This window comes from Agelaius phoeniceus, chromosome 3 (assembly GCF_051311805.1).
Source record: "Agelaius phoeniceus isolate bAgePho1 chromosome 3, bAgePho1.hap1, whole genome shotgun sequence".
Taxonomy (NCBI): domain Eukaryota; kingdom Metazoa; phylum Chordata; class Aves; order Passeriformes; family Icteridae; genus Agelaius; species Agelaius phoeniceus.
This window is the reverse complement of record NC_135267.1, coordinates 26,479,886-26,506,965: the sequence shown is the minus strand read 5'-3', so window position 1 is coordinate 26,506,965 and position 27,080 is coordinate 26,479,886. Positions and strand designations below refer to the sequence as shown.

General features: G+C 38.8%; 1 protein-coding gene across 23 annotated transcripts in view; it reads right to left on the bottom strand.

The window, feature by feature from the left end:
* Positions 1–27,080, bottom strand: part of DST (dystonin) — a 291,993-nt gene that overhangs the window by 146,370 nt on the left and 118,543 nt on the right. For all 23 annotated transcript variants that reach the window (XM_077174926.1, XM_077174932.1, XM_077174929.1 and 20 more), the window contains one exon: positions 13,935–14,101. In XM_077174926.1, coding sequence (XP_077031041.1) covers positions 13,935–14,101 — 167 coding nt within the window. The remainder of the gene's footprint in view (positions 1–13,934; positions 14,102–27,080) is intronic.

The window sequence follows — 27,080 nt, the reverse complement described above, 5'->3', positions numbered from 1 at the left end:
TGCCTATAAATATTTTCAAGGCCCATAATTATTATCCTGTATCAATCCTGTACCAGCATCACTACTTTAATGTTTTCAATTAATGTAAAACTTCAAAACTAATACTGTCCTTGATGTTTACTGTGTAGGAGGTGAGTTTTAGATTTCGTAATTCTCAGTGTGTTGCTCCTTGTCTCTTTCAGCACTTGGAATTCTCAAAGCTGTCCACCAAAAGGAAATAAGGAATTTTCAAACATGCTGAGCAAAGCTCAGCAGAAAAAAAAGCAAAAGCTCATCTCATTGAAGTCAGCTAGAGCCACAAGGGTCTGAAACCTTTGCTTCTGAAATCCTACTTTACTGAAAACCAGACTCACCGTGAAAAAAATACCTAAAACAAAACACCAAATGAAAAAAAAATTAGCATATAACTTTCAGCAAACAATTCAGTTCTTAAATTTTCTCATTTTTGCTTCTAGAGAAACTATTTTCTTAGTTTTACCAAGTAGAAGTTTTAAATAATTGCAAGGGATAGAAATAAAACTGTTAAATACAATTGTTCAAAATTAATGCTAACATTTCATTTGGCAGCACCCTAAACTCCCTCAATAACAAAATGGCATTAACTCTGGGAAATTCAGTACAATCTTGACTTTGAACTGACTACAAGGGCACTGTAAATAAAAATCTATTTCTTTTCAGCCATTTAGAATCACTGTGTTCCTTGTGCTCTTTTGAAGACAAATCTACAAGACAGATAATAACACTGCACCCATTATGCCTTGAAAGAACATTTAATAATAACAAAATGTAAGCAGTGCAATATAATCCTCCTGAGGCAGTGGGGCTTTCCACTTCCAATATGCTCAGTGGGAGCATGATCAAGCTCACGCTGCTCTTTGAATTTCAGTGCAACGAAAACAATGCAGTGAAACCAATATCAGCTGTTGCTCTCAGCAGCACAGAAAATCCATGAAAAATAAAAGACAATACTAGAAAAGAAAACTGAGCACCCCCATCTCCTGTGTCAGCCACAATAATAGAGATGGTATGAGTAATAAGGATTGCTTTAACAGCAGTTCTGACAAGAGAATCAGATTTTTGTAAGTGTAACACTGTTGCTTAGGCTATTTTTTTCCTCCTGCCTTCTTTACATTTGTTTCACATTTGATAAAAATGTCCCAAGAAAAATCACTTGCACTGCCTGATTGCCAACTCTCAGAACATGAAAGGGCACGTTGTAAAAGCCTTGAGTATTCCCAGAAAACAAGCTGCAAGCTGCAGACACTAACACAATCTCCTTAGAATAAAGCTTTCATTCAGTTGAAGAGGTAACATGGTTCTCACCGAGACACAGGTAATGAAATCAATAAAAACAACTGCTCTTCCATAATAAATCATTTTACATCAGTGCTGCAGCTTCACCACCCAGCTGAAGAAGAGCCAACTCTGTGAGATGCCTCCCCATCTTTTAAACATAATTTCCCATCCCTGAAATGCCTACCAGCATTGGATTATATTACAGCTCCCTTTAAGAACAAGGGAAAATTGCAATGAACACTAACACTGCCATTTCCAGTTAATTATACACTTAGCACACAGTATACTGAACTAGATTAACTGGTCTATATTTATCTAAAGTCTTGGTCTATGAGAAAATACTACAGAAGATGGCATCCCTGCCTGTCTTGGTAGTGCATGTCTTTGGTTCTTTAAAGCAGTCAGAAGGCTCCACAGCTGACTGAGAACAAGTCCACTGATGGCTCATGAAAAGGGAAAAGACAAGCATTATCACCTGAATGCAACAGCACCTGGCACGAGGCACAGCCAGATCATGCTGCCTAGGGCTTGGGGACTCCCCCTCTGCAGATCACCCTTTCCTCTTCACAAGTAGTAGAGGGATGTATTGCAAATCTACAGAGAATAGAGTTTACCTCCCAGTGCTCAGTAAAGGACTTTTTTAGCCTGAAAAAGTGCATCCAAAAAACACAGCTCATCATCCAAAAAATCACTGATTGCCATACTGTTCCTTTTGTTTAATAGTGGGGATTTTTGCAATTTTAAATATAAAAAAATGCCATTTTTACTTGCTGTAAGCTTGCAGACATACCTGTCCACTAACTCAAAATAACTGTTGAAATTGCAATTGCGTTGAGTATCCTCTAATACATTAATTGTCATAGTTGAAGCAAACACTTTAATTTAAAAGCATTGTCCATCATGGCAAACATTTCCACTTTTTTTAAGGCTACAGAGCAAATATATGAGTTTTGTAGAAGTTATTTGTAATGTATTATAAATACATTTTGTATCAATTTGCATAGCATTATTAAGTAGATTTATGCATAATCAAGACCAAATTAAACAAAATGCTCTTTAAGTAACATACAATGACTCTACCTTCTGTCATAATATTGTGAGTCATCTTATGGCAGATTTTTCAGTGGGCTGGGGCCTTGCCATGAAAACACACATAAACATCCCAAACACCAGTCAAGTTGGAACATTCCATGCAAAGAAGATGCTTCTGCTGCAGCCACACCTAAGTCAAGGGTTTGGCTTCCACATTAAGAGCCATTAATCATTTAATTTATTAAAAATCTGCTGCTGCCATTTGAGATCTTAGTGTAGGTGTTAGAAATTAGATACAATTTGTATCAGAAATTATGGGGAAAAAAGCGTAAATAATACAACATGAATTAGGAAGCTAACAAAATTATGATAAATTCAAGAAAACAACACCTAGTACCACAAAGAGAGGGAAGAGAGCAGTATCTGAATAACAGCAGATACTTCTGGTCTGCAAAGACTCCTTGAAATCCAAGTTGTACATTATAAATAACATTAGGTACATGTAGATTTTCTCATTGCCAGAACTTAATACCTAGCAAAATAGTTTAAGATCCAAATTAGCAGCTATAATATTTGCCCATTAAAATAAAATATTATATTTGAAGGGGATTTTATACCTCAAACCAGAAAAAGATGTTTAATTAAACTTTATTTTCCAGTCAATGATGAAGAAATCACATCCTTCTCCTCACTCTTCTGGGATGACACTTGCTCAAGTTACAACAATGTTAAGCTTTACTAAAACATGTATATCAGAGTAATATTCAACATGAAAATTCTGTTAATGCATTCAGAAGGCTGAGAAGCCTGAAGTTATTTACATGAACCATCTAAACTGTTTAATTTCCACAATTCTTTCTCAGTCAAAACTCTGCATGCTGCCTGAGTAATAACCTGATATTAAAGGATATTTCATTCTTGGCTTATATTTAGTTAAAACACTAACAGAGAGACTTTCAAGCAGAACTCTCAAAAAAAACATGACTGAAGATGCAGAGTGAAGTGTACCACGTCACTACAGTCCAATTAGCTTTTCCACTGCTCTAATTGGAAAATGCTTATAGAAGTTCAACTTATTTTTTCCATTGTTCACAGAAAAATGAAAAGGACGGGTGCCAGAAAGACTCATGCCTTTATTAGGAATGGAAGGATTACTAGAACAAATGAAAGACCACACCAGAATACACAATCATAGACAAAAATATTAAAAACAAACAAAAAAATCATCAATTCTAGAGATTTTGATTAATAACAGAAACATTGCAAAGCAAAAAAAAAAAAATTCATGCAAAACTGAAATTTTAGCTCTATCTTTTAAAATATGTATCTCCTATTACTTTCCCAAGAACTCTATAAATGAGATGATGAAGCAAAATATATTATTTAACCTATAGAATTAGGCCTACCATTTGCCTATCTCTTAACAAAGTTATAAAAATACCAACATGTTTACAGCAGTTTACATGTAGAGCCACTATTTTAGAACTTACTAAGCAATTTGTCCCCACATCAGGTAGAAATCTAAGCCCTGTTCAAAGCAGCTTGTCAAAGAGCCTGCTTCAGAAAGACTGAGGCAATAACACAGTTGGAATGATGGCTGGAATTCAGCTGCCCCATACCATTCTTTGTGCCCCACACACTTTTCTTGATTCCCCACGTTTGCAGTGCTCACACACAGTCATGACCAGGAGACCAAATCCCAGTGTCAGAGGTACCCTTTGCTAGTACATATGCCTACCACATTTTCCTGGGGTTTTTTTTTTTTCAGGGGTAGTCTGATTACTTAGAGAAGAGGAAGAGGAGAGTTTCTGCTCAAGAATGTCAAGGAGGTTTGACTTTGTGGCATTAGGGAGGTACAGGTCTCTTCCATCATCACAATCAAGGACCACTACGTGGACGTACAGCACAAGGTCCTGTAGCAGGTTCCTTAGTGTCAAAAACCCCATGCCAAGGACAGGACATAAAATGTCAACTCTGAGTGAACACTGTCTTCCATTACACCCCAGACTTCCCCCTCATTCAGAAGCTCAAATTCACACATGATATGGTGATAAAAAAAGTTACCCCAAGGCATCAAACCACTGGGTGAAGCTGAGCTGTGATGTCACTGAAGTTAGGCAGCAGTCCAGAATTCAGAGAAAATCAAAGATTTCAATATAAAACTGTCACTATAGAAAAGCTTTATCCTTACAACTGTGATAAACAAAAAAGCATGCTGCTGCATGCAGCTCTGCATATTGTTTGTTCAAGTATGTGGCAAAATCTTTTCTAAATCTCCACAGGTCCCCAGCCTCAATTACATACTCTGTTAATTTGATCATTGTGCCTTTTATCCTTTTTGGTTTGTCCTCTTCCATTGATATGACAGGAATGCCTGCACTACATGATTTTATGTATCTCTATAGATTTCACTCAATGCCCCTTTATAAAGATGAACAAAAATGCCTTTTTATTTCCTTGAGAGCTGAAAAATTCTCATGTGATCTGAACCCTTCAGCTCTCCTTTGCTTATTTCTTCACAATTTTTCATCTAAATTTTCAGATATGATGAATAAAACTGAAAAAAACAATTGCAATGGACAGTATAACAAGGGCACACTATTTACAGATGCATGTCTATTCTTCAGACATCCCAACATATTATATCAAAACTTCCCACAGAAAAAGAATTAATATTTTAACTGCACTTAACATAAGGAAAGCAAAAGCTGTCAGGTGCCCTAACATTAATTAATCCCCTAATAATATACAGAGCTAACTCAGGTAATTCCTTCTAGTGTGCGTGCCCTTGACTTGACAAGCACTGAATTTAACAAACCTAATGAAGCTGCCTGTCCTACCTTTCTTAGCACGGCAAAACTTTACCTGAAAATTGCCATACCAATTAATTTAGGTAAATACACAATTGTGGCATTGCAATATCAAAGATCTTTTAGTTAAATGTGGAGTTCATCTTTAGCCATGCAAAACAAACCCTAATCACAACTTGGCAGTAAGTTTGCAATGCAGGTTTCAAACTCAGTACAAACATGAATGAAACTAGAAAGGATCTGTTGGTCCTTTCACTAGCTTTAAAATCAGTTTTTACACTCTCTTAGTACTAAGAGCTGTTCCAATCATTACAAAACCAGTAATGGTACAGCAACTTCAGCAATTTTTGGCTATGATAAAATTTAAATGGGAATAAGGCTCGAAACTCATAACCTCAACCCACACCACACAATCCACAAAAATAATCATAATAATGTACTTTTCCTTTAACTGTGAATACCAAAAAGACAATGAAGAAACCCAACTAAAATGTTTTTCTGTTCTGCATCCTGAGAATATGCCCTCCAGACCACAGTAGTGGCTGCTTGACAGAATGGCTTCCCAGTGGGATTAGTACAGTTACCAATGAGGAAGAATGGTGAGGTACTGTAAAGAGTTCAAATAATTTCCCAAAAGCTCCTTGTCTTGTCTTGGAGGCAACCATTTCTTCAAGTGCCACAAATTTGCCAAAGGCATTCCCAGAAGACCAAGACATTTCCCTATGTGATTTATCACTGGCACATATGCTCAGACACCACATCCTTTTGGATTAAGACTTCTGACACCCTTAGGTGTCCTGGTCTTTGCTGATGCAAGAGTACAAAACATGTGAACCCCCAATTAAAAAACCTGGCCTTTCAATGCAAAGTGTTGCTTTATGTTTTATTCCCATTAAAATGACAAGAAAAAAAGCTTTGATTTCATCCCAGATTGGGTTTTTTTCTGAGTTACAGCAAAAACAAAACTGTTATTCAGTTGCTACTTAGCAGTAGGATTCAGCACAATATACACAGAGATCATTTCAAACCCAGGTCTGAAATTAATCAACCCAAATGACTGGAAGTCATCCATCTAATACCCACTAAGGCTAACCACCACCACAACACAAGATGCTGAAATTGCAGGCATGCCTCTGGTGCTATTTTAATACAGCCTTTACCAAGAGCCATCACAGAATTCTTTTGAGTACATCCAATTAAGCTCCAGGTTAGGTAACTTGCTATTTGTAAATCCATTAGAAATACACTCAGGCAAGTAATATTAAAAACATGTCAATATTTTTAAGCACCCTAAATGCAGTTTATGTTTTCCCAAATTGCCAATTCTCAACACCAAGTTCATTTATTCTACACAACAAATTCTGTTGAGAATAGTAGGAACCACACCATAAGGTGCATGGAAAGAGGGGTGCAACACAACCAAAGTCACATTTTCTTTCTGTTAAAGCTGGGTTACAAAAAAGTACAAGTCACAAAACAGCAAGCCAAAACCAGCAGACCCAACTAATCCCTTTATTTAAAACTTATCCCTTAGCATTTTAAGGCTTGACACTGTGTAATATTTAGTTTCTTTCTCATTCATTCCCCAAGGGTGCTCAACATGTTTCTGCAAATTGAGGCATCATTATCCCTCCCCTTAAGGAATGTATTCAAGTCAGTACCTGAGCAGTTGCAACATGTTTTAACATCAGAGGGATGCCACATGCACTGCTGGCCAGGAGCTTAGTGTTCAACCAACTACATATACACAGCAAATCATCCTGGGTAAGGTTGAAACAGCTTGTTCCAAACCAGAGCAGTCATTTAGCAGGAATCAATCTAGCTTGCTTCATGCTATACCACACTCAGAAAAACATCCACTGCGTAATTCTGAAAGCATACTGAGTAATGATAGCAACATTTCAAAAGCAAAGCACTTTGACCCTGGAAAATTTGTCTCACTTTATCTAGCATTTATGGACCTGTTACATTGCTGCTTCCTCTGGGAACACACTGCAGCTTCTATTCCTCTTCCTCCCACATGAAGCACCCCATGTACCCACACTTCTTCCATGCTGCATTCACTGTCAGCCTCTGTCCCTCTTTTGCCTGGGAACAGTAGCCATCTCCTCACTCACTCTCTACACTGAATGCAGCTTAAAACCACAGGCTTTGTATTTTTAAGGTCTCATTAAGGTCTTGCACAAAGTTTAGCAGTAACAAAGGCTCCTCTGTATCAGATTCCTGCATTTCTTCAACAGAAATTCTTTAATACAGTAAAAACATTTTTATTGTGCACAAAATGTACCCCTTTTAACTCTATCACCACCTTCCCTGTTTGTAGCATTTCTAATCCTTGCTAGGTGGTGCCAAAGTTTATAGAAACTGTCTGCATGTGGCCTTGGCAAGGGTTGGAACAGCATCACATGAAATAATCTCACTTGTTTTCTTGTCTTAAACCTTTCACGTGTACACTACAGTCCTGCTTGCTTGTCACACTGCTGCCTGACCTGAACACATTTTATCCCTTTTCTCTCCTATAGTTGCTGACATTCACCTGGAGGTCAGGACACAGCTGGACCTGTCTGAGAGTACAAAGGCAGAGCAAGGGCCCATGGCATTAGTTCCTAGTCCTTCCCATAGCGTGGCTGTGGCCCATTGTGAGTGCTGGCACACTCTGCCAGGCAACACATGAGCCCAGTTCCAGGGCAGCACTGACCCAGGAGAGCTCCAAAGGAGCTGCACCCTGTCTGGGGGCAGAGGGAGAGCTCACCAAGCAGACATGCTGTACCACTTACCCCCAGGGCTGGACCCACTTCATTTACTAGAACAGACCTAACACCTGAGACTAGAACTTAAAAAATGTGTCTTTCTCTGGGAACTGAGCTTGCAGGGCTTCCTGAACAGATGCTATTTTTCACCATCCAGGCACCACTGAAGCTACTCATTAAATGCTACTATCTGGTTACAGAAGAACATAATGCTTTTGCTGAAATTCCTTTTGTAAATGCTAAAATCAAAATTAACTCTCTACTGTAAAAGCTGTGAGAATACAAAAATAAAATGTATAAAGGAGGGCACACATTTTTACAAAAAAAATTCATGTGTGATATTAATCTGATCCTGTCCTCTATACTTCATCTTTTTTCTCTAGAAAATAAGATTCATTAGTCTGTGACAATTAGTCTGTTTTCTGAATATCAACAGCCATTGTCCTTAATGGAGCACCTGCAGGCACCAGCTATCTGTAAATGTTGCAGCTATTATTTTTACTATTTCTTAAATTCCATTTCAGACACATTTTCACTGAAATTTCCTGTAGTCCTTATGTACCAAAGGTTCAGGACAGTCTGAGATCAAAACAAAAGGTTGGCTACTTTGGTATAACCTTTTATCTGAATTTGCTGTAAAAGAAATGTATGTGCCAAGTGCAATGTAGATCTACAATATAGATTACTAGCTCCCCATCTGGCATATGACTCCTACTGAAATAAGAGCAGCTTTCACTCTCTATAGAAAAAAAACTGTTTCTATATATAGGGGAGATAACTGGGATACACTTCTAAAAAATTAGTGTTCCTTATTTCTGGTCAAAAGGCATGTACAGAAAAAAAAAAGAAAAACAAAGAAAAAAAAACAAAAAAAACCAAAAAAAAAACCCAACCAAACAAAAAAAAACAAAAAAAAAAAAAAAAAAACAAAAAAAAAAAACAAAAAAAAAAAACCCACCAACCCAGCAACAAACCAAAAAAAAAAAAAATTGAGAAATTGAGCATTTACCCAAAACCTAGCCTAGTGACTAGAAATACATAAGGTGATAATGCTGCAGAATGAAGATTCCAGGGTGTAGGTGGTAGTATCTCCAGAAAAATCTGGGCATTACACCCTGATTAAAGTCTGCCTCCAACTTCAAAGTCTGGCTTCCAGGTTTTTGCTACATACTATATGATGGCACAGAAGAAACAACACATAATTTTGAAACTGCCTGAAGTCAGATTTCTTCCAACAGAACATATTGAATAAAATAACATACATCTTCAATGAAAAATCAAGCTATAAAAGGCAAATGATATAACAGATGAGACATACAGCATATTTTTAAATCTCCTGGGTGTATCTGTAGCTTTCTCTAAAGGCCTGACCACATATCTGAAGAGAAATGTGGAGGTTAAAAAACAGTGTGATAGCTTATAAGTTTAAATACATATACAAATCTGATAATGTCCAGTATTGAAACACACTTTTTAATGTTATAATTTGATTTGGTCTTTCTGTGTAAGGACAAATATTCCCACAGAACAGAGCAAGTTTAGATTTGATATTAGGAAGAAATTCCTTTCTGTGAGGGTGATGAGGCACTGGAACATATGGCCCAGAGCTGTGGATGCCCCATCCCTGGCAGTGTTCAAGGCCAGGCTGGATGGGACTTGGAGCAACCTGGTCTAATGGGAGGTGTCCCCGTCCATGGCAGGAAGATTGGAACTAGATGATCTTTAAGGTCCCTTCCAACCCAAACTATTCTGTGATTCTATGATTAAATCAAACTCCAGGGCCTGCAATGGAGCCCCTCCAAGGCAGTTCTTGAAGTCAGTGTGAAGCCATTTTTCCCAGGGATTTAACCATGTTCAGGATGGAAATGGAAACTTTCTATACTCTACAAAATTTCAGCCAAATAATCTCCAATCTTTCCCTGTAAACATGGACCACTGCAAACAGCTGAAAATATAAGGAATCTACTCACATAGAAAAAAATTACTTTTTTCTAAATTTGGTGTTGGGAAAAAATCAAATGGTATATGGATCCAAGTACCTCAAATAAAGAAATTTTCCCCTCTCATTTCCATTATTCATAAAATTACTTACCTTGATTTAAAGAGCACTACAAAATTACTGGCAAGTCATTTATACTCCTAATAGAAGTGACAGAGAAAGTAACAGAAGACCTTTATGAGAAGCTCTGACAACCTAACCTTCATTGCTCAAGGGGACAGAAAATAAATATCCTGCATTTGCTCAGGAGAGAGGGTGAATGACTCTAGTGTATGAGCTCCAGCACCTTACACTGCCCACATCCCTGCTTGACACTGCAAGTGGAGCACTGCCAGCACAGCTGTGGGTGCAGGGAGGACAGGGGGACAGGGAGGAACCTGGGTCACCCACTGGGCCACCAGTGTGCATCAAGATGCTGCAGTGGGTATGACAGTGATGACAGGGAAATCCCAGCCTTATGGAGTATCTCCCATGCTTCCTGGGGGAGCAGGGAGACATGGCATATCCATGCACTATTCCTGCAGTTCTGCACCGCAAATCTCAGCTTGCTTGCACAAAAAGGTGCTAAGATCCTCTGTCAAGAGAGAAAAACAAAAGAAACAATTCTAACCTGCCATTAACAGAGGGCAGGCTGCCAGTTCTGCTGAAGGGAGAGGCTCCCTGCCTGCTGGAGCTGAGTCACAGCCCAGATCCTCACCCAGCCCTTTACAGCTTCAGCAATCCCCTGAAGTCTAGAAGCTGGTATGTACTTGCAATTTAAAAAAATCATGTATGACTAATTATGACCTGCCACTCCTATCTTGTCACCTGGAACTGGACAGTGACATCTCCCTGTCTCATGGACCACTGACTGTAGGGATTGTGTTGGACTCATATGGCTTGTGCTCTCAATGGTGCACCCAGAGAAGGTCTCTCAGCCTTGGTGCCAGGGCTATGGGCCAGGGCTGTCCTCTGGGAGCTGCTGGTGCTCTGGCCTCTGGCCCACAGCTGAGTTATGGCCCTGCAGTGGTGCAGCCACCCTGCAGGCAACACACACGGCACTTCCAGCCCCAGCACAGCCCCAGAGAGGTCCCAGTGCAAAGGCTGGGACTGCCCAGGTGCCCCCCTGGCTGCCCTGCTCCTGACTGGGGCAGAGGAATGGCCAACCTGCCAGGCCCTGTCCTGAGGGACCTCTTGAGGGAGCTCCTGCTGCTGTGCCCTGGCATGGGTAAGCACATGCCCTCCAGCCAACACCCAGCTTACTGTGGCTCAGCACAACTGCAGTTCTAGATACAAACCTGGGTATTTGAGCCTTCTGGGTTTTACTGTCACAGCACTAAATGTCAGGCCTTTAAAATAAGGTCTGAGCCCAATTAAAGCCCTCCCAGGACTGGAAGTCATGTCCCACCTGAAGAGCCCTGTCCCCCATTTGCAGAGTTGATTCTCCTCCCAGCCCAGGTGCCTCTGCACAGAGAAGTATCTCCAGTGGGCACAGCACATCTGGTGCAGGGGGCTGCCACACTGCAACACAACTGACAGCTGTGTCCCCATGGGGGTGCTCCACAGTGGCAGCACCAGGGTCCCACCCCACAGCCTGAGCAGGCACATCTGGTCATCCACCCTGGTGGAGCACACTGGCTGGCAGCACCCACAGGATGCTCAGACCAGCTCCTGACACCACCTGTGATCCACAAACTGGGAGCCACTAAAACAAACAGAGCAAATGGAGAATCACTGCCAGAACTGTGCAGATCTTTTAGTGTTTAACCTACTTATTGCTCAGAAGACAAATGAAGCATTAAAAGACGTCTCTGGAGTAAAACAATATAGTTAAAAATAACAATGACTGTTTGGGAAGGTCATTCCTCTCTTGTGAGCAATAGCTGGAAATTATTCTCTGTTTTAACGGTACAAAACAAAAAAGGAAAGAAAAATAGAAACTCATTGAAATCAGCAGAAGAATCTCATTCTCATTCCATTTGAAATGGAATCCAACAACCTGTAACTTCTCACAGCAAAATAGATAAGGTTGGTAAACATTCCTGGAAAGGACAAAATCCTTAAGTGAAGTTATGTTTACAGACAGAAGTTAAGCTCAAAGGAAACTGGCACAGAAGCACACAAAATGGGGACTCTGCTCCCCAGTCACTGAATCAATTGCTTTGTGCAACAGACTGGAGTCAAAGGTGCCTGTTCTTCCCTGCTGAAACACTATGAATGAAACTCACAGGGTAATGCCAGAAACACTGATCCAACAAAGCAATTCAGTCATATCCCAAGGTATTAACATTTGCACAGCTGGAGGACAGAATTCAAGTTTTTCATTATTTGTTAACTGGTCTGTACCATAATTACCAGTTGCTTGAGCAGTTAAGCTACACTGCTCTATGCAAGAGATACAAGGTTCTGAAGAAGCTCTGGGAAATATTTTCCATTACTCATCTCATTAAGTTCCTTCCTTTTTTTTCTCTGTCCAATCCCTCTGTATCTTTCATATTGTTTATTTTTTCAAATACTTGCCTGTGCTATGTTCATTTCTTTGGTTGTTCTGTCCCAAGTAAAACAGCCTTGTCTTCAGCCAGCTATTTCCTTTTGTCTTGCCAATGTTACTAAAAGAGACTTTCTTGCTGGCATGCACCTCCTCCCTGACCAGCTACCCAGAACAGAAGCATGTCAGAAAACAACCTCATTGACTGAGATGCAGCTTTGTTTTACCATGAAATTATGCACTGCCACAGCCAGCTTCTCAGGGACTTGGAGCACTGTGCATGATGCTTGCAGCCTTTATACACAGCCTGTGAGGAAAAGGCTGCACCTGTCTCCCATTTTACTTTAGTGTCCTAATCCCCATACATGTGATAACGATCACATGTATGTTGTGTCTACCTAGACCTCCTTCTGTGGTGGGCCAAGTGATCCCACAAGAGGAAATCCAAAACCAAAATAATCTACTCCAGGCTCTGTTCACTGGATGTGCAAGGAAAAGAAAACAAATTTGCCTTTACTGGGGGCACTCCTTCAAATTATACCAATGAAATCATGTACCCTTAAACTTCCTTATTATATGCTCCAGGGCATAGAGTACAACCTACACATGCTATGATAAACCCAGAAAGCCTCGTGCAGTGAAGGACAAGTTAGTACACACTGATTAACCCAGCCGGCAGAATACTCTCCCATGTGGTCCTCTAAGACACAAACCTTCTTAGTCACTTCAGGAACCAAAAAAATACACAATAAATTCACATCACCGACCAAGAGAGAACAGTGAGGAGATCAATGATTAAAATCTCTGACAAGCCTGATGCCAAAGTCAGCTTTGTCAAAAGAGACACATTCTCACTTAGAATCCAGAATCAGAAATCCTGTCCTATCAGTAGACACTTTCAGCTGCATTTCAAGTTAATATCCTGTACCTTTAGTCTCTGGTCACAGCCACCAGTGACTCTACAATGTCTGCTTAACTTTGTAAGAGTGTGGTCACAAAAGCAGAAATCCCTTCTCAGACTGAGAACATTCAAGCCAGCTGGTCACATTTTCCATGAGAATACCCTTTTACAGGAAATGCATCTCAGAGTAGGTCTGGGCTCTACACATAAACACTGAAGAAGCTCTACACTCCAGGGCCATCCAAGGGTAAATTCACACAAGGAAGAAGACAGGGATCTCAGACATATCACACAGTCATACAGTAGTTGATGGCTTTCACCAGCAGTGCAGTTTTGGACTTTGGTGATCAGTTCTGCCTCTGCCCTGCCTACACTTAAACATCACTATGACAAAAAAGGTCTGTGGAGGAGACTGAATTCTGGAAACATGCTTCCTAGCAGCTTGAACATGCCCCATGAAAGATGTACAGGATTCCTGGAAACACTTCTCTGAGGAAGGAGGGACATGCAAAGGTTAACAAGGCATCCTTTGGCTGCAAGGAGCAGGAAATCACCGAGGAAGAGTCAGTGTCATCTCCACAGCTGCAGTTCTATTACAGCATAAACCATAGAGCCCTCTCTCTTTGTATATTAAAATGCAGTAATTAACATTTTCCAAGGGAGCAAACAGAGTACTTGCCTGTATTTATGAATGATGGCATTAAATAACCTTCCATCGCGCCAGCAGGTAGTGAAATTTTCACAACGTACTCCAGCATAACCCTCTGTTGTTTGCTGCGACCACAGGAGCAGTCTCTCTTTAGCAGACATGTCCTCTGACTCCCCAGTAACATGGATATCAGATATCTAAAACACAGTTAATATAAAAATTAAAGTTATATCTAATCCATAAGAATGTTTAAAATACTGCAGAAAAATCACTCCGCATTGCTGGAGAATTTATTGTCTGGTGTCTGCATACATGAATACAATTATTATTCAGGTACTATATTAATATTCTCTCATGTCTTATCCTTATGCACTCTTAGTATTTTCAATGTGAAATACAAAATTCAGTTTTCTTCAGTTAGCCAGTTCTCAGTCTCTTAATTTCTGGGTACAATATAATACTATTGCATAATGCAAGATACTTAACTGCTTATTTATGCTGATAATACAATCTATTTTTATGTATGACACTAATTATGTAAAAATGCTATATACGTATATATAAATTGCAATATGTTTTATATGTATATAGTCATACAATAACCATATTTATATTATTCATAGCTATGAAATTCCTCTCTTGAAAAAAATTGATTTATAGTACATGTCCTGGAATTCAGTGACAAAACAGTCATTTTGAGTGAACTGATAACAGTTTTAAGACAAAATTGTCTGAGAAGTATTTTAGGAATTTTAATTTTAGGACTAAAAGACTGAAGGATTATAAATAGAAATTTTGTCTGATCAAGAAGGTTCAGTTTTCAACTGTATTATCTAAGGATTATCAATTCCTTATCAGGGAAAGCAGGAAAGTATTGGGAATTTTACATCCAAATACTACTTTATGGTACCTTAGATCATCTCTTAATGAAGTTCAGTCAGTTTCCTTGGAAAACTACTACAGCATAAATATAAAGCAGACTTTTCCCTAATTTGCACATGTATTGTTTGTAACTCATATTACAGAAATTGTACTCAATGTAAAGGTAAACTCTAAAATGGAAGAAAAATAAGATGTGCCTTGACAAAAGAATTACTACGGCACGTTTTCATTTTTCTCAGTGACTGCCTTTTACCACTTATCCTAACAAGAGACAATATAAGGTGTTATTATGAACTACATAGGAACCCCTGTACCACAAGGCACTGTATAACAACCTGAATATGCAGCTCAGCCATTACAAAGAGCAGGCAGAGCTGCTTGGGCAGAGGCAAGAGGGCTTGAGGCAATGCCACAGCTTGTGAATAGACAGCAGGCACCTCAGTGAGCCCCCCTGGAGGAGGCTGCTCCCACACCCAGCACTGCAGAGACACAGGGGTGCTCTGGCTCCAGAGCCAGCCTGAGGCCACAGCTCAGGGCAGCTCTGCCCACAAACAGCTCTGGGTACTTGAGTTTGATGCAGAAGAGCTGTAAATTGAGCTGTGCCAATTCCAGCAATCCTGTTCCAGCATAAACCAGGCAGCTACACCCATGAGGTCAGATGGGATGGTCATAACAACTTCTCCCAGCCTCAGAATCTCTGCACACAAAGATATCTTCTGTCTGGGCTCTGACCGGGGGAATTCCAACAGGCTAGGCTGGAAATTATGGGGTTTTCTCACATTAGAGCCACAAAATCACAGTGTAAATAATGATGTATAGCTTGTCTACTGATATTGCTATGTCATGGCCTAAGACAAGGTGGTGGGAAGCACTGGGAAGCAGGGAACTAGAGGAAGACCCTTAGAGATGTCAGGGCAATGGAGCTCACTGCAATTTCTGCTTTACCATCTCTCATACTTTCAGAGAATGATGAGCATTTACACCTATACAGTAAATTATAAATAAACTTAATGTAAGGAAAAATAAACCATTTCTTTCTATTCAAGTAACCCCAAAATCCCAAGTTGTGAATGCAGTCCTTCAGATACCTATCACAGGCCATTGTATCTGCTGGATCTATGTAAGGTAAAAATACAAACACCAATGCTAGAAAGCAAAACAATTTTAACTGTTCACCTAGCCCCTAAATAACCTGACAGCATTTTTTGCATCCTATTGTCTCCAGCTTCAGCACATTTTTAAGCTAAAACAGAAGGGGGAAAAAAACCTTTTTTTTTTTTTTTGTTCAAAACACATTAGAGAACTGTGATAATTTGTAACTTTCTAGGTATCAAAATCCTGCAAAGATTATTTTTGAATGAAATACACACGGGATGAGTCGTGTCTGTAAAGAAAACAGAAAATACAATGTGGCAAAAGACCAACTTGTAATCACTCTGAAAGTTTTCTTGTAAAAATCTAGGGAACTCAGCTGTAATACAAGATTTTTCTGTGGGTTAGCTTTATTGTTTGGGATTTCAAAGCAAGAAAGCAAACTAAATGTTTTTTCAGTAGCTTTAGTTTCTATTCATCACAGAACAACCAGATCATAATGTAAATGAAGTCAACCATATACTGCTTATCTGGACAAAGCTTCTGAAAGAGATGATGTCATCCCCAAGTGCCAGATGTCTAGCAAAAAAAAAAAAAAAAACCAAAACCCAACAAACCCAAACCTATATTTTTTGTCTGTAATTTTCAGAAAGTCCTCTGTTAATTATTATGTATTATAATCCTTAATTATCAGTTTTTTTAATATACTCTAGCATGAGCAAGCTAACAATGCAATTTGCTAATGGCCCTTCCTTACTGCTGAGTTCAAACCCTCAGCCTCCTTCACGGTTAATTGAGCAGGGATGGATCTGTGCACTTCAGACTGCAGAGAGTGCAAACACAGCATGTTTGAGTGCATGTTAGATTCCTCTGGAAACAAGTCATTTCAAACATCAAGGTAACTTCTGAAGACTGTACTAGTATCTGGTGTTAGATATAAACAACATTTTAGTCATGGACAGAAACACAAGGAGAATTTTTACTCTGAACATGACTATTAGGGAAGCTCAGTTGAAATTTTGGATGGCTAAAACATTAATTCCATTTATTACATGAAGATCAACAGGTTTTTGATCCAAAATCTTCCAAACATGCTAGCTAGCTATCTGAAGAGTAAGGAAAAGGCTTTTCACTCATAGAGGTAGCCCATTTCACTACAGGTTAAGGAACATTAACATCAGCCTGACACCTGAAACAGCCTGAGCACTTCTGTTCTCTGAATAAAGTATTTCAGCTTTCAAGGCTAACATTTCAAGTAACCCCAAAATCCCAAGTTGTGAATGCAGTCCTTCAGATACCTATCACAGGCCATTGTATCTGCTGGATCTACGTAAGGGAAAAATACAAACACCAATGCTAGAAAGCAAAACAATTTTTAAATAAACATTTAAAATATTTAAATAAACTTTTAAATAAACTTTTTAAACTTTCTTTTTAAATAGACTTTTAAATAAACATTGAAATAGTATTTTAAAATTAGAAATACTCTAAGTGAAATGGTGAGTCAAATGGTTATATTTAATTACACCTACAAATATGGGCTCTAGTTTGCAAGGTGCCCTATTAAGTTAAAACTTCTTAACAAGTAAAATACCACCACAACAAAATAAGGTGTAAGAGAAAGGGAGAGATCCCATCTTTCCTTTGATAATCCCATAAGGACAGTAGAGATACTTATCCACCAACCATGCATTATCATCAATATTTCTAACATCATTTCCCATAGGAGAAAAACAGAAGAACTATTAAACTAAGAATGATAGAACAGAAAATAAATTAAGGGGAAATCAAATCTTCTACTCATAAAATTTAGTCCTTCCAAGCAAAGTTTGTGTGAACCTTTTGTATCCCACAAGCCTATCATTTGGTCACTATAAACTGCTTAAATAGAGCACATTTGTTCCTTAAGCGTGGAAAGAACGAATTACAGCATTTGCATGAGTTTGAGCAGTTGTTTGCCAGGGATACAGTTCTCCAAATTATCTCAAAGCCTGTGAATTAAAAGTTATGCAACAAAAAGCAATAGAGTTAATTCTCTATGCAGCCCTTCTATTTCAGGATCAAAGTCTTAATTGGCACTAAATACTCTGTCTTGCTTATAACTGGGAAAACATGTTCACTTCTGCTCCTGCACATGCTTTTTCTCAGCCTGTAAATTGCCCCTGCATCACACAGTATACAAAATCCAAACACCAAAAAGCTTCAAGCTCTTTCCTTGCACTGATTTTAGTGATGCAGTTTGGAGCCCAAAGAGCAGAGCAGACCGAAGAAGATTTTTCCAAGAGATCAACCATGCTGCTGGATTTCTGTGGTTCATTTTCACACCACAAAGAGAAGAAGAGCAAGACTCATACAGATAGTAAGAAGTCTACCCTCTGATTCCATCCAATTCTAAATGTTTTGAAGCAAGACTAAACTTGACATAATGCACTAAACTGCACAAAAGTATATAAGGAGCTAGAGTTGCATGATTCTGGTGGTGTATTATCTCTCTTCCTGGCCACACTGTGATCTGAGAAATACTTGTTAGGCTTCAGCAGAAAGTAAGAAACTTTTTCTCAAAACTACTGATGAGTAACCAAGAGCAACACTTCAGCAGATCCCTCTAAGCTGAGCTCTGTAATCAGGAAAACAGAGGTAATGAAGCAGCTCATACTTGAACACAAAATCATAATTTTTTACATGCATAAGAAACCATGCCACAGCAAGAAACTCAAAGGATATATTTCAGTAGAGGGGGCCATACTGTTTCAGAGGGTAAAATGTCATATCTCTGTTACAGTGCAAATTATCCAACTGTACCAATGAGTTTGCTCTGGTGTCTGCTTCTCAGTTTGAAAAGTCAACATGCCTTCAATTGTGCCACATCTGAGGCACTGTGTAAGCTGAGAGTACATTACAGCACAGGTAGGTTGACAAGGTAAGGGAAGGCTGCTGATCTCTGTAATTATAGTAAAGAAAATAGTAAAGCTGAGATTGCTAACTGCAAACTTTTTGTGCCAGCTCAGGCCATCAACAGGACCTTTGCAAGCTCTCATAAATGCCAGCTTTGCTTAGTATAAAAAAGACAAATATAAGACATTAAAATGCTTTTTTAGCTCTCAAAAACAATCAGAAGGAAATTGGTTATGAGTTTGTACAGTAATTAAAGTCTGAAATCTAGTTTTTCCTGGTTTTGTTTAGAGGTCAAACCTTGGTGTTCTTAAAATTACTTATACTGAGAAACTTGGGTTGAGAAAGAGAACTGAACTGATTTTAGCAACTGAGGCATTTAGCCTGATGTGTCAGTAGTTTCATATTCCTGAAATGTTTTCTCAATATCAGTTGATGTAGTTGCTCAGCACAAATCTTCTTTTTTCTCCTTTGCTCTGTGGTAACAAGAGGTATAGACCTGATTGGAGTAATTAGTGCAGCAGCATTAGAAGTGGCATTACTTTCATTATTCAGGAAAAAGCAGCCATGCTTAGCTGAACAAACCTCATACCCTCTTACTCAGCAGTGATGTTTTATACAAATCAAAGAACATTCCTAAGCTGTTCCTGAATTCCAGCTAAGATTAGGAGGGCAAAGATCTCTGTGTGTATTAGGAGGTTATTTGTACTATTGTGAACTGTGTGGTGTAATGGGTGTGTTATCTATGTTTAAAAAACTAAGCTCAGACAAAGTATTGTTTGATTCCTGTTAGAAAAGTAAATTACATAAGCAAAAGACATTTAGTTAGCTCTTTGCTGGAAAGAATGCCTTTGGCATATGCCCATTCCCTCTGCTCACTCAACTGAAAGCTCAGATGTCCCCATTGAGCATGGGGGATCCATTTTGGACCAGATCCTGGTATCAGCATTTGACTCACATGTACAGACTTCAGTTATCCCAAAGATGGGTGGGACAAAACTGGAAATATGGATTGAATTGGTAAGCATGGTTACCAAAACTTTACTTTCCTTCAGATATTCTGCAACTAAGATTGTATTTTGGTTTTTTTTTATTGTAAAAAAAAAATAATCCTACCCTCAGAGGAAGATGGAATTTTAATAACTAATATTAATAGCTCATCTAGACAGTTTGGGAGGAAAGATCCTTTAAAAGAAGTGTAGAGTGCTATTAACAGGATTAATGTTCACTTGTTCTATTTCAAGCTGCCTTCATAGCTCTATCATTCTTCAGTTCCTACTGGTCATAACTGAAGAGAATTAGAAATATTCCTTTCCTTGACACAAAACCCAAAGGAATTACAAGACCATGAAGAGGTGGTAAGAAAATTTACTGCTACTGATTTACAGATACTTCTGAAATTTACAGGTATTTTGAAATTCACAGATACTGAATGAGGTCTCTAAAATGCACTCACTCCACCTTCTAGCAACATTTTAACATGAAAATCTCTTCCCTAAATTGGGAAGCAGATCAAACTACAGAGAGAAAAATAGGACAAGAATATAGCAATAGTCCTAAAGTACAGAGTTATTACAGAACCTTTGAAAAAGATCAAGTGATATGTTCTGTCCTACAAATATCCATAGCATAGCAAATATCATAACATGGTAAAAGGTTCATACACAGTGTCGTGAAGATATTTTTGTAATACAAAAATTACTGTTCAAATACTTATCCTAAGCTAACTTTCAAAAATAATGCACTGTATCAAAATATTTACCTTGCTCCTGTTTGGTGCAATGATAAATAATGCCTTTTCTTTTGGCAAATGGGAAAGTACAGCATCAGGATAAAACCTTTTTTGTTCAAGTAACGGATCACTTATACTTTGAGAAAGTATAGTGAGAAAGTATACTTTGAGAAACTTTTCACATTTTGGAACATTTTCAATGACTCTGCAAGAAGTTACGTTTAACTCAGCTTCTTCATGCTGTCTGCCTAAAATGTGGAGAGCAGAATCCAAAGTAGTTCCTTTTCTATAACAAAGACCACTGGACTCCTTCAGGAATGCTAATTCTCTCCTGTTATCATCCTGTGAACATTTCCTTTTCCATGCACAGTGTTTCTCTGAATTGCTCTTGTCTTGTTCCTTTAACTGTGTGTCTGTTTCATCAGACTTGGCGAGCCCCTGATTATCACCATGAAAGCTCTCCCCACAAAGAGAATCACTCTTTTCTTCGCCCAAGAAAACTTTTGGTTTAGCAATATCAAGTGAAAGGTCTGTACTCACAGGCAGAGCATTACCAGCCACTGTCACTCTCCCGGGGAGGAAGTCGGCCAGTCCCACACTCTTGGGATGAATCTCGGTGTTTTCTGCAATCTCCACTTCACACTGTCTTTTTTCTTCATTTTCTTTAACATGCACTGAATCTGATCCCACCTCGGTTGATTTCTTTCTCCTTTTTCTTCTGAAATATTTTCTTCCAGGGGAATGTTTATCTGGACTTAAGGGAGCTTTGGCAGGATCTAAACACTGTTCTTCCTTCTCAGCCCTCACACATCCACAGACATTCCCCATTTGGCTGTCTGAAACTCACAGCCACACAGTTTCATTCATTCCCATACATTTAAATAAACTTAAATCCGCCTCAGAAAGTTAAGAACTGCTGTTTCCACTGTAATTTCTTCCAGACTTCACTTGCACCCGCCTCGGTACGTAGCCATTTTGCTTATGAGAAATGCACACGCAATAAACGCTGTGGCTCGCTGCCCAGGCAGGGCCTGTGTCTGATTAGACACTGTGGCTTATTTCTGGCCACCAATCCTCTTAAATAAACATCACTGTTCCAGCGTTGGGCTGTAATGCTGATTGCCTTTCACAGAGATGACATAGCAGTTATGAGCAATAGAAATTTCTCACATGCATTTTAACTTCCTGTTTCACTTAGTAACTTGAGCAAGATAAAGTGGAAAAATATGTAGCAACCTTTGAAACTATTAGCTACACTCCAAATTCAAAAGTAAGCAGCAAGTAAATAGCAGGGGTTTAGTCAGCAGATCTGTATTGCACTCATATGCTTTTATTACCTACCCAATGATCCACAAAAGGAAAGATTAAACTAAAGGATCTGAAATTGCTCTAAGAGCTTGCTGAGGGTCAAGTTTTTATTTGTATGTGGAGTTTTCAGAGCAGCTAATGTGACTTTTCACTGATTTGTCAGCTATAAATAACCTGCTGCTTCACTGCCATCATAAAAGTACAACAGCTTGCTCAGGGCAGTGACACTGTGTACTGGGGCTGAAACTTTGCAGCAGAGTTAAACCTTCTGGCAGATAAAAGTGAAACAAATCATAAAAGCCAATCTATCTAGAAAACAGACCTTAAGTTTACTGTTTACAAAAATTGAGTTTTATCCTCCTCCCATGCTCCTGTAAGGCATTTCTGTGTTGCTCTGAATATACGAACCAAGAAGCATCTAACTATACCTAAAACTAAGTAGAAATAGACACTTTTAAAATGCAAGCAAGTCTAACCTCTAGTATACCTTGTTTGGGAAAATCTTTTTAGCTTTCCTCTTTGTTTTTGTCATGTATATGTGAAATCTACTAAAACCAGCACACGTCCCAAGGACAGATATGTATGGTTCCTCATGCTGAGAAATAACTACAGAATGACTTGCCAGGCATTATCAGGTGTTACCATTGACTTTCCCTTGCTTATTTGAAAAGGAATTGCAATAATGAGACCCAAAGACTTTATCCCCAGAGGCCAGTTCCACTGAAGTATTCCACATTTTACTGACAGGATCCAGAATGAATAATACAGCAAAGACCTAGGATGAGCCTCTAAAGAATTTCTAAGGATATAGTTGCTCACTGATGATTACTCTCAAGGCACTGGGGTAAAAGGTGACAGTAAGGCTCAGAAAATTTTATACTGTAACACCACAGAATACTGTGACAGATGGGCAGCTATGTACAGGTACAATGACAACGTGTTTCTTTTCAAAGTAGACATTTGTTCTATGATTAAACTCTTTCCTAGCCTCAATTTGTATCTTCATTTGTAGCATGCTCAACATACAGGTGCACTTGTGACATTTGATCCCTTTACGCACAATGAAAAAGTTGTATCCAAGTCTGTTTAGAAAAATTACTTTAGAAAAGTGACTTTTAGGTAAGACCAGAGGACCTACTGATTTAAAGAACACTTCCACATGGGTCTGACATGGGTTAACAGAAAAACACATTAAAAAATATATCTTTCTAAATGACATCCCTGTGTTTGTACAAAAAAAAAAAAAAGAAGTTTTTTTACCTAAATATATACTTCTTTTTCTTCTCTCTCATCAGAAAAGATGATTAAGGACTTTACAGTGCAATGGGCCAAGGCTGATTTCATTTCATACAGATACAGTTTCTGGTTTAACAACAAGATGCCTAGTAATAATATATGATTAAAGAGATCATAGTATAATGGTCTCAAGATATCTATTAAAAATATTATCTTGATAAAGCAGAAACTATGTAAAATATTAAAGACAAGTTTCCAGCATTTGAATGGAGAACTGCAAATCTTCATGCTCTCTAATTCAAAATGTATTAATGTCACCTACCACTAATATACTGCTAATGTTATTCTTCCTCCATAAATTTCACATGGGGAGAGAATTTCCCTAGAAATACTGCAAATTTAAATTTTCAGTGCATGTACATTTTTAAATTAATACATGTGGGTATCAAGATTTCTAAACAGTATTCTATTAGATTGCATTACTGAGCTTAACTGGAGTGTGGAGAATGTATTTCTATTAAACTGCTTACATCTCTTCAACAGTCATCATGATACCAGCTCCTTTCAAACAGAAAATGTTCCTAAAGTACACTGTTATGCCTAATTTCCTGTAGATTTAGTGGCACACTGTCACAAAAATGTAAAATAATATCTAATCAAGATAGGTCAGAAGAAACACATTATTGTTATTTTACAGCTGACAATTACATTTTGTAATGCAGTCAGTAATTTACAGAGTCCCTGATCTTGCACATCCTCTTTCATTCATACTTTAAATTTTGATTATTTTTCTTAAGAGTAACTCAATTTTTCAAAAATCAGGAGCCACTGAAGTAGAATTAAAAAAAAAAAAAAAAAAAAAAAAGAGAGACAGCAGAAATATAAGAATCAGATCTAAAGGACTGGTTACAAGATCAGTGTTTCCAACAATCCTACCCTACTTCTGCATATTCCAGGTCAATCTACTCGAATGCACCCAGTATAACTGCAGCTAGTCCTAGGAGAGAGCCACAAGGACGGAGAAGGGTCTGGAGGGGAAGCCTTGTGAGGGGCAGCTGAGATCACTGGGTCTGTTCAGCCTGGAGGAGACTGAGGGGAGACCTCACTGCAGTTACAGCTCCTTGTGAGGGGAGGAGGAGGAGGAGCAGGCACTGATCTCTGCTCTGTGGTGACCAGTGACAGGAACTGAGGGAATGGCTGAAGCTGAGTCAGGAGAGGATTAGGTTTAGGATAAGATTTTTTACCCAGAGGGTGGTTGGGCACTGGAACAGCTCCCCAGGGCAGTGATCAAAGCACCAGCCTGACAGAGTTGAAGAAGTGTTTGGACAATGCTCTTGGGCACGTGGTGATTCTTGGGGTGTCCTGTGCAGGGTTAGGAGTTTGACTTGATGATCCTGAAGGGTCCCATCCATCACAGCATATCAGAATATGGTAGCTCTATAATTTATCCATTTCTAAATATTATCTAGGAATAAATGCATTCCAAATATACCTCTGCAGATAATTAGTAACCTTTATGCCTTTTTATCTTTCTAGATGTAGGTATTTCTGAGACTTAACAATACTTACCAGCTGTTCCTGAGAAGGCTATCAGCTCTCTATTACCAATTTTTTCTGCTGTTTCTTTTTATTTTATTTTTTTTCCGAGAACCAAATCATAACTTATAGTTACTTTTACTTTCTAAGTCACTCTTGAACCAAAGAAAAGGTCAAGGACAACAGAATTGATATATTGCATTTATATCAGTTGTTGGTGTTTTTTTTATAAAAACCCTAAGCAAAAAAAGTGAAGACGATAAATGAAAGTGCTAGTAACTAAAGAAAAAAAAATGCCACTCTCAGCTAACTAAATTCTATCAAGTCATAACTTTGGTCTCAGCAAGGAAAGAGACAGAGTTAACAGGACTACACTGGAGGTTCAGAAGAGGGAAAATTAAAGTTCTTCAAAAACCTGACAGCTAGAGCATAGATAGATGATATTCCAAAGCATTAAAATAGTTTACCACTGAAGCCTGTGAGAACCACCACAACTCAGTGATGACCACACCAAGGGCTTTGTCTTGGACATCTGACTAATCTGACTAGACCTGAATGGAAGCTCAGCGCTGGTTTAAGGCAGAGATCCAGGTGATCAAAGCTGTTAAAGCAACCACCAGGGATTGTTGTGTTTCTTTATCTTGATACTGGGGTTTTCTGTTGGGTTTTGTTGGTATTTTTTTAAACAAAACACGTAAAAGATACAAATTTATACCCACCGAGGCTGCAAAGTTTTATGGGGAGATTAATAACCAACTTTTTCTGGCATGAAAACCCCTAAGTACAACATGAATAAAGGATTAGACCAACACTTGTGTGCAATTTGACTTGTCTTACAGGCTGCTTAATCACAAACAAGAGGTTAAGATTAAGACATGGAAAACAAATGACTAACACTGAAACATGAAATAGCTCATGCAGATTTGTATGGGTTTGCACTTAACCACAGATTTCTATAATTTGTCAAGCATGTCTGTGACTGGGAAATGTAATAATTTCTTAACATGGGACAGGTGCATAACACATTAAAAGGGCAATGTTGTTGAATATTTGTGTATTTCTAAGTCTGCAAAATTATGATACCATTAGCCCTATGTACACTGCAAATTTATGCTTTATTATTTGTCTCATATATTTAGCAATTATTGTACAGGAAAAATTATTCTACTTTGGTAATCAAACCATGCCAGGTATCTTTTATCAAAACCCTACTAGTAATGCATTTTAGATCTGGATCTAAGATCCCTTTCCCCTCTTTTTCGTGTGTTTATACAACACAGCAGAAGTAATGGAGCATTTAGCACAAATGGGACGTGTCATTTCACGGCACTAAAACAGCATACCAGATAACCAGCAAGCATTTTGTTGCACAGCCCTAAGGTCACATGCAGAATAACAGAGAGATAAACATAAGCCAAATAGAAAGTGAAAATTAAAGTAGCACAAGATAGAAAACAAGGATAAAAATAAAGGCTTGCCAGCACAAACAAAAGGTTTGGAGCTGTTTGAGCTGTACTGGCAACCACTCCTCAAACTCTGAAAGAGATATTCAACTACCTGAAATATTCAAAATAATAACCACCAACAGGAGAGATTTTATATCCAGTGAGATGGGTAACAAAAAGAGGAATTTTCTCCTCATTGATGGCTTCATGGCATTAAGGACAGAGATTTCATGCTTCTCTCACCCTTGCTGTGATTCACATGAGTCCCAGAAATTTCAAGAATTCCACACCCATTTTCTTACCTAAGACCTAGGAATTTCACTATTTTTTTAATAAATCACCAAAGAATCCCAGAAGAAACAACTAGGAGTTCATCTGAGAAATAAAATATTACAAGAGTACGCCCTAACAACTGCTGAAGGACAGGCAATGCTGCTGCATTGGCTAATGACAGACAATGCAGCTACCACGTGGAATACACTTTATCCTATCATCACATACAGTCACAGGCGGGACAACTGGCCACATAGTTCCATTTTTAAATCTTTAAGAAGATCAGACCTTGAACTGTTCTGGTTATTTTAAAGCAGGGGCAGAGTAAATTTCAATCCTTGGACGACAAGGGCACACAGCTCGAGCAGCACCAGGAATGGTAGCCAGGAGAAGAGGACTGAAGGCCAGAGCCAGCGCTCCTGATCTCTCATGGCCACCTCAAGAAAACAGGCAACATGTCTACTCAATGGTGACCCTACCAGGGACATCCCTCTGTCTTCTGCACATCATTGACTGAAGTGGGGTACCACAGCTGAGCTGCCTCCTCCTTTGGCCACCCTGCATGAAGGCCACAGCCTTTCAAACCCACCTGTCTCACCTTTTCACCAACACTGGTAAGAGTTTAGCTGCTGATGCTGGACCAAATGAGGAGTCTGTACACTGCTTGGGGCCAGACTAATCAAAAGTGATTTTTTCTTAAAGGTTTATGGAGAGTCAGCAGCAAAAAAAAAGTATTTGCTGGCTAGCAAGAGAAATGTAAAGAGGTTACGTGTGTCAAAG